The sequence below is a fragment of the Symphalangus syndactylus genome, chromosome 19, assembly GCF_028878055.3.
Source record: "Symphalangus syndactylus isolate Jambi chromosome 19, NHGRI_mSymSyn1-v2.1_pri, whole genome shotgun sequence".
Lineage (NCBI taxonomy): Eukaryota > Metazoa > Chordata > Mammalia > Primates > Hylobatidae > Symphalangus > Symphalangus syndactylus.
In genome coordinates this window covers 39,502,637-39,514,875 of record NC_072434.2, presented here as the reverse complement: position 1 = coordinate 39,514,875, position 12,239 = coordinate 39,502,637, and the positions used below count along the sequence as shown (strand labels likewise).

The 12,239-nt window shown below is 44.5% G+C and overlaps 1 protein-coding gene across 1 annotated transcript in view; it reads left to right on the top strand.

Moving 5' to 3' along the window:
• The window catches only part of LAMC2 (laminin subunit gamma 2), a 63,726-nt gene that overhangs the window by 25,243 nt on the left and 26,244 nt on the right, over positions 1-12,239 (top strand). Inside the window, exons 3-6 of the mRNA XM_055234615.2 lie at positions 4,686-4,821; positions 7,596-7,694; positions 10,020-10,156; positions 11,275-11,397. Of these exons, the coding sequence (XP_055090590.1) occupies positions 4,686-4,821; positions 7,596-7,694; positions 10,020-10,156; positions 11,275-11,397 (495 nt within the window). The remainder of the gene's footprint in view (positions 1-4,685; positions 4,822-7,595; positions 7,695-10,019; positions 10,157-11,274; positions 11,398-12,239) is intronic.

Genomic DNA, 12,239 nt, shown 5'->3' with positions numbered 1-12,239 from the left:
CTGTTAAAGAGATGAAGAAACTGAACTTTCAGGGTCCAAACTGCTGAGGCTGAAAGACACATTGGTGACAGAGACCGTTCCCACCATGTGCTGTCCCCAGCTGCTCCTCAGCTGCACATGTCACCAAACCACTAGCACAAGTTTAATTCCCTATGTGATTTCTCAGTATCCCAATTAGCCAGAGGATATTTTTCACTTTCAGATAATAACTTGACAGGGAAATTTGTTGTATATTCCATTTCAAATGCAAAATAACATGTCTTACAAAAAATGCTATCATTACATGTATGTCAAATGAAGCCAACGGCATTAATAAACCCCAGAGTAGTCACCAATTTTGGACTTTATATTGATTTCCCATAAATGCAGAAACTAGGCTTATTTTTAGATTATGACTTTGTGGGCTCAGCAACAGGGCTGAGTTATCTTCAGCTCTTCCAACCACATATTTAAGCCCTGATAACCTTTTGCAGATACTTTGAAATTCACTGTGTGTGCAAGTTTTTTCCTCCCACGACAGCTAAGTTTTTGAGGTCTATGTGGTATTGGACTTACTCTCTTAATTTTATATTTTTTTACATATCTTTGATGCTGACAGTGTATTATTCAGACTATAACATTTCAGTAATTATTTAAAACATGTTTTTAAATGCAAGTGTATATATTTTTAAAAGGATTCTCAAAAGGATGCAAATTCTCTCAGTTTATATTTTTTGTCTATTTGTTTTTATTGGGTTTGGTGTTGTTTTGAGACAAGATCTCACTCTGTGGCCAAGGCTGGAGTGCAGCGGCTCCATCATGGCAGCCCATCAAACTCCTGGGCTCAAGCAGTCCTCCTGCCTCAGCCTCCTGAATAGCTGGGACTACTGGTGTGTTCCACCATGCCTGACTAATTTTTTATTTTTTTGTAGAGACAGGGTCTATGTTGCCCAGGCTGGTCTCAAATTCCTGGGCTCAAGCAATCCTCCTGCCTCAGTCTCCCCTAACTGCTGGTATTACAAGCATGAGCCACCATGCTCGGCCTTACATTTTAAATATTTATCATTTTTTAATACCTTCCTGAGTCTTCAAATGCATGTAGGCTATATCTACATAAAGCATGAATGTGCTTACTGGGACACAAATTTGAAACAGGAAGTTATTCCTCATCTGTTCTTTAAAACCAATTGTTTACAATTCCTAAGTACAGTTCATGATGTGAGAATTGGGGCAGGTGGTTTTTTTGAGTGAGACTTTGAAGAACCAGTGCTATTATTTTGGAAGTTTTGGAACATGAAATAAGTTAGTCATATTCAGAGTTAGAGCCTGAATTACCATCTTCCCCCACTTTATAAAAATAATTCATTTCTGAAAAACTACTGCAGGGACAGTTTTCTGAAATGGAAAGTGTAATTAATTTGAATGGAGAAAAAATGTGTTTCTGATCCCCAAATCAGCATCCATTCATGTTAAAAACAAGCAAATTTCATCATGAGGGACTTCTATTTAACGTTACGTATCAGATCATTATTCAAAAAGGAATTTTCCTTCCTTCTGCCGACCACTCACAGAGCAATGAGCATGAAGTCTCTAAACATCAAACCAAATAGCCTCTCTTCATTCTCATCTTATTTAAAAGTTCTCTTGCCTTAGGCTTTGAAAACCTTCCTTCTCTCCTCCTCCCCTCACCCTCCTTAGACCTCTCCTCCCTGCTTTCCATTGCTCATTGTTTGATTAGACCCTGTCCTGAGACTTCTCTCTCTCCGATCATCCTCTCTTAATAGATGGGCTTTATCTATGTCCTCACCACTTCCCCTCCTCTCTCTATCTACTTCTGGACTGATCTCACATTTACTATGGCTTCCTATTCGTCCTGTGTGCTGAGGGCTCCTAGATCTTCATCTGTAGACTCTGAGCTCCAGATGAACATTTCCACCTTTATATGCCCCTAGAAACTCAAGTTCATATACCCAAAACTAAACTCATTATCTTCTCTTGATGATTCAACCTGAGATCTTGGTCCTCCTCCTGTTTTCCCTGGTTTGGTAAACAGCATCACAGTCCAGCCAGGTGATGGACTCTGGGGACCTGAGTGTCATCAATATGATCCTCTCTCCCTCATCATTCCTAACCCAAGAGTCACCTAAATCTGTTTGTTCTATATCCACAGTGGCTCTCAAAATGCTTCCCTCCTTCTCTTGTTACTCAGACCCCTCTAATCCAGGCCATCATGGCATGGGAGGAGACATGCTGGTCTTGCCTTCTCTAAGCCATCCTGCAGACTGCTCTAGAGTTCTCTTTCTAAGTGCAGGTCTGAACTTGTCACTGCCTGCCTAAACCTCTGAGAGTTCCTATTATGCAGAAATTGATCTGTTATTCTGCTGTGAACTTTTAATTCACTACTAAATAGCGTGAGCTAATACATATAAAGTGCCTAACTCAACATCTAAGGAGATGCTCAAAAAATGTCATTTACGCTATTATCACTGAAGGCTCCTTCAAGCCTTGCAGAGTTGACACGTAGATGTTCATAGACTCAAACTATAAATGTGACTCATTTATTTCACATTCCACATGCTGCATAAAGTCTTCATACAGGCACAGAACCGGTACCTTTATCAATTTGAATTCTACTAGTGAATTACAAGTTCACAGAAAGATAATAAATTTAAAAAACAAACATGTAGAGACTGGTCAATGTTCCCTTGGCTTCATTGACTATGGATAGCCTAATCATTACAGATACTTAAGATATAGGCTGGGCACGGTGGCTCATGCCTATAATCCCAGCACTTTGGGAGGCTGAGGATGGTGGATCATGAGGTCAGGAGTTCGAGACCAGCCTGGCCAACATGGTGAAATCCTGCCTCTACTAAAATACAAAAAATTATCCAGGTGTGGTGGCGCAGGCCTGTAGTCCCAGCTGCTCAGGAGACTGAGGCAGGGGAATCACTTGAACCAAGGAGGCAGAGGTTGCAGTGAGCCAGGAAAAAAAAAAAAAAAAGATATACAGATCATGGCCAGGTGCGGTGGCTCATGCCTGTAATCCCAGCACTTTGAGAGGCCAAGGCAGGCAGATCACCTAAGGTTGGGAGTTCAAGACCAGCCTGGCCAACATGGAGAAACCCTGTCTCTACTAAAAATACAAAATTAGCTGGGCGTGGTGGCGCATGCCTGTAATCTCAGCTACTTGGGAGGCTGAGGCAGGAGAATCACTTGAACCCGGAAGGTGGAGTTTGCCGAACTGGGCAACAGGAGTGAAACTTCGTCTTTAAAAAAAAAAAAAAAGATATACAGATTATTTTACATTTCCACTGAACTGCAGGGGAATTATAAGGTAGCTGAGGTGTACCTAGCTAGCCTTCCACCTCATCTTTTGGCTTTCTCTCAGCTCCTTCCACAACAGTCCAGCCCTCCTCCTTGGCATACACACATTAGTTGAACAGATTTCTGGGCACCTGCCTTGTGTCAGGCACCATGCTGGGCATTGGGAATACGGCAGGTGACATAAGGTGAGATCATCCTAAGTCAAGTAGGGCTGAGGACTGGGGTAGGGGTGGGATAGGATTTTAGATGCAGGAGTCAGAGAAGATTTCTCTAGAAAAGTAATATTTAATCGAGACCTGAGTGCTGAGAATGTGCCAACTAGGGGAAGTTTGAGGAAAGAGCATTCCAGACCGAGGGAGCAGCAAGTGCAAATATCTTGAGGGAAGCTGCTTAGCACTTTGCCTGAACCAAGAGAGTTGGTTTGCTGGAACCTGTTGAAGGAGGGTAGGAGATGAGGTAAGAGAGGTAGGGTCTTGCAGGCCATGATATGAAGTCGGCATCTTATTCTGCTTAGAGTCGGGGGGCCACCGTAGGACCTAAATATCAAATTACATTTTTAAAGAACATCCTGGCTTCTCTGTGGAGTGTGGAGAGGCAAGGATGGAGGCAGGGAGGAGACTGCGAGGCAGGGCCTGGGTGAGAGAAGATGGAACTGGAATGGGAGTGAGTGTGGAAGGGCAGGTGGTGAGACCTGGCAGCATCCCACAGTGACACATTTTGTTGCCCTGAGTTTTTCATGAACACTCAATCTGAGAGGACCCATTTGCAACTAGGAGCATATCTGTAAAAAGCAGAATCATAAGACAGGTACAGTCCCCTAGGTAAGGCACACAGGGTACATCTCACTGGGGGGCGTACCACAGGGTACACTCTCCAGCACTCCTGGCAGGTGGATATTTTTGGTTAATGGCCCTTTTTATGCTCTTAAAAATCATACCATATAAGCACTGACCCTCAAAAGATGGCTTTGCCTGCCAGGGATAAGAGAGAATGCTACTCACTTTCAGATATGAACTCTCTTCTAGGAGGCCAATGTGCTCATTCACAAATTTTCCTTGAGATCTTAAAGATTTGATGGACTTCTTTTAAAAAGCAGTGAGCTACATGCTACCTACTGTCACAATCAGAGCAGACAGACAAAGACAAATGCTTTTATGAGTAATTTAATTCCTCTCCCTGAGGAAGACATCCTCGGCTGTCAGCACCATCCCCGGTGGGTAGAAGAATACACAGATGATGTGAAATGACTGTTAAAAGCAGCAGATGGTGCTTCTTACTTCCTGTTTACGGAGCACCCATAGGGTGATAGTTGCTTCCAATGTCGCATACATTAAATATTTCCTCTTCTTCTTTCCTTTCCCCTACCTTGTGGGTTTCAGGTTCTCTTAGTGCTCGATGTGACAACTCCGGACGGTGCAGCTGTAAACCAGGTGTGACAGGAGCCAGATGCGACCGATGTCTGCCAGGCTTCCACATGCTCACGGATGCGGGGTGCACCCAAGACCAGAGACTGCTGTGAGTATCTGCATCCCACCATGGCTGTCACTAACTCAGTGATGACAATTATATAAACCTTGGCAAACACTTGTATTTACTGAGCCCCTACCCTGTGCGGAACACTGCTCTGAGAGTACATCATGTGGGCTATCTACTTTAATCCTCACAAAACCCCTAAGAGGTTGGGATTATCATTATATGCATTTCGAAGATAAGAAACTTAAACCATATGAGGTTAAGTTGCCTGATGTTACTGGTGAGGCTGGACCTAATACTTAAGCTCAGAGTTTTGGGTTCAGAACCCATGTCCTTTTCTCTGGCAATTGCTTCCCTCTAGATGAACTAGAAGGGAGGCAACAAGTCCTTCAAGTAACCTGGGACCCATTTTGGCCCCAGTGAATTTGGGTAGAACTTTTCTGCATAATCTTGATCCCCTTTAGTTTGGAATATCCTGTATCCCTGTTCAAATATTTTTTGGGAGATGAGTATGCATTAAATATCACATAACCAATCTGTAGAGATGCAGAGCTGGCAAGTGTTGGGATGGCTTGGCGGGGGCTTGGCAGTGAAGCATTGGGCATTGGCTAGCAAGGCTCCCACAGAGGAGGCGCATCCCATTGCCCACTTTGCTAACTCCTTGCTGGGACAGGAGCTGCCCTTCAGCCATACTGCAGTGTCCCAGTTGTCAAGGTCCCAAGTTCTCATACTCTCTTGGCATTTGTTCTGGTCTGGCCTTCCCTGACCCTTTCAGATGGTCTTCAGATATCACCCCTGCCCCACTCCTCCTTTGTAACCCTTTTAAAACATAACCCTCTGTTAGCTCTGCCTCCCCGCCCCAATTCAGAATAAGATAAAACTTATCAAGGTCCTGCAAGGTCCCCCTCCCTCTCCACCCTCAGCCTAGGTGCCTGCTTGGTTTCTCGCCACTTTCCTCCCTGCTCCCTGCACTCCGCAGGGAAGCCACAATAGCCTTCCTTCCTTTCTTCAAAGAGCCAAGTGCATGTGGCCTCGGCGCATCCTGGAGAGCTCTGCCTTCCCCAAAGCTATGCAGCGCCTCCTGCTCCATCCCCACCCCGCTATCTCCTCACAGAGGCCTTCCTGCAGCAGTCCCACCTCTCTGCGTTCTCACTCTGCTGTTTCACTCCATACCTTATTTTCTATTCATGTTTGCCCATTTCTCACACTAAAACGTAAGCCCCCTGTGGCTCTGTCTTGTTTGCTTCTGTGTCCCCATGCCTGGAGTGGGAAGAGACACCTCGGGGGTGTCCAGTGCATCTGCAGCTGGCCATGTGCCTGCTGCCCTTGCGATCCACACACCCGCCCGGGCACAGGACTCCTATGGAACGGGGACTGTTCCTATTTCTCTTAGCATCCCTGGTTCTGAGCACCCAGTAGATGCTGAATACGTGTTTGTCAGATGGTCCAGATAAGCAGTAGAGAAGGAGCTAAGAAGGAAGGAGGCCATGGGAATTCAAAGATAAAGATTGGCAAGGAAATTCCAGCCATAAGCATTGCTAGACTTGGCATGTGACTGGAGGAGGAATGTGAGGGAGAGGGAGGGGTCAAGGGTGCTCCAGGTTTGGGCAGGATTTGGGTGGGATCATAGGGCAGGCAGAGGAGGAACAGGTCAGTAGAGAAGAGACAATAAACTTGGTTTTTGAGCAATGAGATAAAACACATGATTGGGTGCAAAGTGGGTGACAGAAGCAGGGATGGATGAGATAGATTGTGCCAGAATTCAGTGAAAGCTCTGATACCTTCATTGAGAAAATCTTGCCACAAACAAACAAACAAAAGTCCATTAAACCCAGCAATCCCAGCAATTCCACTCCTAGGTATACACCCAAGAGAAATGAGAAGGTAGATACCTGCACAAAAACTTGTACACACACATTCATAGCAACATTACTCATAATAGCTGAAAAGTAAAAACAGTAACCAAAAAGAATATATGTATTCCATCACCAAAAAGAATTTATGTACTGACACATGCTGTCACATGGATGAACCTCAAAAGCATCATGCTAAGTGAAAGAAGCCAGTCACGAAAGACCACATATGGTATAATTCCATTTATAGGAAATGTCTAGAATAGGCAAGTCTGGAGAGACAGAAAGTAGACTGGTGGCTGCCGAGGGCTGGAAGTGGGACTGGAGGGAGGAGATGTGGCAGGGTGTGGGACACAACTGCTAAAGGGCACAGGATTTCTTTCCAGAATGATCAAAATGTTCTAAAATTAATATTGATGGTGATGGCTGTACAACTCTGAGAATCAGCTAAGAACCACTGGATTGTACATTTTAAATGGGTGAATTGCATGGCATATGAATTATATCTCAATTGAGGAATTACCAAGAGAAAGAACTGAATGGAATAAAATAGCAGGTAGATGGAATTAATTATGATAAAAAGCAGATATCATTGAATTAAACAATAGGGAAACAAATGATAATTTTAAAAAAATATATAAACTGAGCCAAACAGTCAACCAAAGTAAACTAAACAGTTGAGTGATAGAACTTGGTTTACATTCTGGCACAAACCCCTGCTCTCTTTAGGAGTGGCAGACAGTTCTCGGCCCAGCTGCCACCCACCAAGTACACTCTGAGCAGCATTGGTGTAGGCAAGTGAGTCCTCAAGTATGTGAGAGAGGTCCGCGCGGGCGAGGATGGCTAGGAGAAGCCTCATCCAAGAAGGACTTGCCCAGCTTCGTGATGTTTGCTCATGGGCAGTTGATTTTTATGTGCATAGTTGTGAAGCATGTCCCTAATTTTCTTTTTCTTCTTTCCCAGAGACTCCAAGTGTGACTGTGACCCAGCTGGCATCGCAGGGCCCTGTGACGCGGGCCGCTGTGTCTGCAAGCCAGCTGTCGCTGGAGAACGCTGTGATAGGTCTGTGTGAACTGTGGCCCTACAAACAGCAGAGAGAGTCCCTTGCCAACTAGCATGAGAATTAATCCTCTGAGTGTAATTATGGAAAAGGGATACTTGACAAATGTTGATGACCTTCTTCCTGCTCTCTGTCCTCAAAAACTAAGATTTTACAAAAACAACAAAACAAACAAAAAAAACACACACACACACACGGAGTGCCCAAATCTCACTGGACTCCATACTCTGCTCTGGGCCCCTTCTCTTTGTTTTGACTTTGGGAGAGGCACAAGGCCCCAGAGATTCTCCCCACCAGCTGGCTCCGAATCCCAGGTGCTCTGTATGAGGCAGTAATTCATAGTGAGATCCTGGGACTCAGGCTGGTTGCAGGAAAGGCCTGGCCTAATTAAACATGCTGCGAAAATTCTTGTAAGAGGGCCTATCACAGCATATGGCCATATATAACCATCGTGTACAGAAAAGGCACTGCCCTGGGGATAGGATGGCAGTTACATGCACACACACGAATGGGCGTGGGGCTAGGAGGAGGTAAGAGCCCTTTGGGCCAAGCCACGCTGGAGGAGGTGGAGCAGTGAGGCACCATCCCCCCAAGCTGCTGATGCAGGACGTGCCTTAAGTACAACTGCGCTCAGGCTTTAAACTCTTCCCTCCCAGAGGCTGTTGAGCAGAGGGCTGTGAGGCTGGCGTCAGAAGCAAAGGCTTCCTCCTCATTTCCTTAAAAGTAAGAAAGCAGTTCTTTGGCACCCTGCCAGTCACTTATACCTGCACAGAGGAAATGTCAAATACACTCCTAGCTTGTGTTTTCAGGGGTTCCTGGCTGCTGAGGTGAAGGCAGGGACATAAAGCTTAAGTGTTAAAAGGGAAGTCACTTGTCGAAAGCCTTTTTAATTTCAAAATAAAAGACAGAAATAGAATGCCACATAAAAGAAATGTTATCACCACCAATGGTAAGAAATAGACCTCTGCTAAAACTGCATCCCAGTGACAATGCCCCCCTCCTCCCTAGAAGTGACCTCTACTCTGACTTTTATGGTAATCGCTTTGTTTGCTTCATAATTTATGACCCCAGTGTGTTCCTAAACACAATCATTTAGTTTTGCCTAATTCCCTTCCTTTCCCTTCTTTTTTCTTCCCTCCCCACTCCTTCCCTCCCATCCTTCCTTGTTTTTTAAGCTCTTTTAATCGGCAGGTTTCTTCTCCATAGAAACCATAATAATTCTTTTAACTCTTGCTCTTAGAGAAAAAACAAAGCTTATTTAGTTACAACTGTTCTCTGAAGCACCTGCTCTTCACAGCTACCCTGCTTTTCTGTGATACTGTACTCAGAACATTCCCCCCAACATGTGGTGCAGTGGCCTAGACTACATGATTTGGAGACAGATGTACATGAGTTTCAATCTTGCCTCAGCCACTTACCTGCTATATGTCAAGAGTTTCTTAACCTCTTGGCCTTAGTCTCCTCATCTAAGAAAACTGGAAATAGCAATTCCTCATAGGGTTGGAGGGAGGTTAAATGAGAGAGTACACACAAGATGCCTGGCACAACATAAGTGCTAAATAAATGATCATTGAAACTACCGTTATTTCACATTATTTAATGTGGAAGGATGTAGTTAACTTGAGCAGAGGAGAAACAAGTCCTCCCCAGCTTCCCCTGCCCTCTTCTCTGTGACTCCAGCATCGAAGACTCGCCTGTTAGTCATGGTTCTTATAGAAGCCACTGGAGAGATTGAGCTGGGAGCAGAGGTGGCTTCTGGAGAGTGTCTTAGCCATCCTTTTTCTTTGTCATATCCTCACCTGCCCTTTTCCCCAGTGAGCCAGAGCCCAGGTACAAGGGTCAGAGATGGGGATCAACACCTAAGTGGTCTTGGGGAGGGGGTCAATACAGCTGAGTGGTGCTGAGGCAGGAGCCTCACCTTTCCTGGTTCCCACCTCCCAGTCTTTGTCCCCATTAAACAGTAGCTCCAGGACAGGGCAGCATTGCACAGCCCCGCCCACACCCATTCTGCTCATCTGACCACCACTCAATTTCCTGCCAAGGATTGGCCAACTACTCAGATGCCAGACCACCAAGACGAATGTGGCTCTGTTCTACAAAGGAACAGAAAGTGAATGTTTCTTATGCTGTCTCATTTAGGGGTGCCGTGATTGTCCATCTGGTGGTCTGGGGGTGGGAGTGGTGTGTGAAATCTGGTATTTCCCTCCTCTGAAAATTAATAGGGCCAAATGGAAGAGAAGGTAGAGAGAGGCTGACTCATTCATCATATTCTTTCTATAGAATAAAAAATAACCTATAATATCCTGATTTCTACAATGCCACTGCAGGTGTCGATCAGGTTACTATAATCTGGATGCGGGGAACCCTGAAGGCTGTACCCAGTGTTTCTGCTATGGGCATTCAGCCAGCTGCCGCAGCTCTGCAGACTACAGTGTCCATAAGATCACCTCTACCTTTCATCAAGGTAAAGCCTTCTATTTTCTAGGTTTTAGTTATTTAATGTTGTACAGGGCTTTGTGCTTGCAGACAACCACCTCCGCATTCACAGGATGGATTCTCTTTAGCAATTCTCTTATAGTATTTAATGTACATTATTTTGTCAGGGCATTCAGGCATACCCTGATGTCTTGAAAAAGTCATAGGCTGAAAATAGTTCACTCATACCAGTGAATATAACTTAAAAGAATAACTAAAAAAGAGACTAGATTTTTATTTCCCTGAATTTTCCATCCCCATCTATTTCAAAACCACAAAGGAACCATTCATTTGGTTTGGAGAGTGTATAAGAGTCTTCCTGGAATCCACGTTCACTAATAATGCTGTTTTCACATATAATAAATGAGCTGATTCATGTGAAATTAGTTCCCAAGCTACAGAACACTATAAAAATATTGGAAATTGATATTATTTCAACACTAAGTCTGAGTTTCCCTTTGAAAAGACTGGACCTGGGCCAAGCGCGGTGGCTCACGCCTGTAATCCCAGCACTTTGGGAGGCTGAGACAGGTGGATCACGAGGTCAGGAGATCGAGACCATCCTGGCTAACACGGTGAAACCCCGTCCCTACTAAAAATACAAAAGAATTATCTGGGTGTGGTGGTGGGCGCCTGTAGTCCCAGCTACTCGTGAGGCTGAGGCAGGAGAATGGCGTGAACCCAGGAGGCAGAGCTTGCAGTGAGCTGAGATCGTGCCACTGCACTCCAGCCTGGGTGACAGAGTGAGACTCCGTCTTAAAAAAAAAAAAATGAAAAGACTGGACCCTCTCAATTCATAAGGTGAGAGCTTATTTATATAAATACAAAAAAAATGCAAATTACAGGCAGAAGAAAACCTACTATCTTATCACGAGTCAGACTCAAAGATGAGAAATCATAGCAGCTGCGGGGTGGGAGCAGGTGAAGTTGAGAGCCACATAGAGAGATACATGGAGAATTTTAAGGACCATTTACAAATGTGGAAATATTGAGAAAACCTCACTTGCTACTCACCACTAGGACTTGTTGTCAAGCAAATCTTTCCTTGTTTAACTTAATAGATAATGAGGGCTTGTCCAATGCAGACTGATTATGTTTGTGTTCCAGATGTTGATGGCTGGAAGGCTGTCCAACGAAATGGGTCTCCTGCAAAGCTCCAATGGTCGCAGCGCCATCAAGATGTGTTTAGCTCAGCCCGACGACTAGACCCTGTCTATTTTGTGGCTCCTGGTATGTGAGGAATAATTTCTCCTATAGAAGCCAGCTTATAGGACTAGGAAGTCAGGATAGAGAAATTGAGTTAGAAATTGTGGAAACCATATAACTTTGCGTTCAGGGTAGCAGCATCTCCAGGTAGTGCAAACCTAGAAGAGAGTTGGGGGCTAAGCCTGATTTGAGAGTCACTAAGAAATGGCCCAACAGAGCAGAATGGGGTGTCCCAGAGGTCAGACCCTGGTTGAGCTACCTCCTTTAATCAAATGGGAAGTTTCTACATTTACCACCAAGGCAAGAAATCAAGGACTGTGGCCAAACCTATGGGTCTATTGAGAAGCAGGTGGAAAGCAAAAACAAAGCATTTCTTAAAACTTCAGATGCCTGTAAGTTAAAAAAAACAAAAATCAATCAGTGGTACGTGCCTTGGTGGAAAAGCGCTGGCTAGAATTCCGATCCCAGTTCATTTCCTTAGCTCATATGTGATTCTTGGGCAAGTTGTTCTCTTAACTTCTCTGAACTTCAGTTTTCTCTACTGTTAAATGGGAATACTAATGCCTGCCTCCCAGAATTATTGCCAGCAAATGTGACGATATTTGTGAAGGCATTCTGTCAACTAAAGCATTATGTAACAAGTTGTGCTATGCTGATAGGCCTGGGATTTTTACAAAACAGTCTGTCATAAGGGCCACATCATGAATCATCTAATAGATGGAATTGTCTTATAACAAGGCCCTCTTGTCATTTCAATAACTAACCCTCCTTCATAGCCCAAAGTGTCATAGCCATGTCCAGTACCAGGTCCTGACTCTCCTAGCAAGGAGTTTTTGGGCAGCATGACACAGGACTTCAACAGAAAT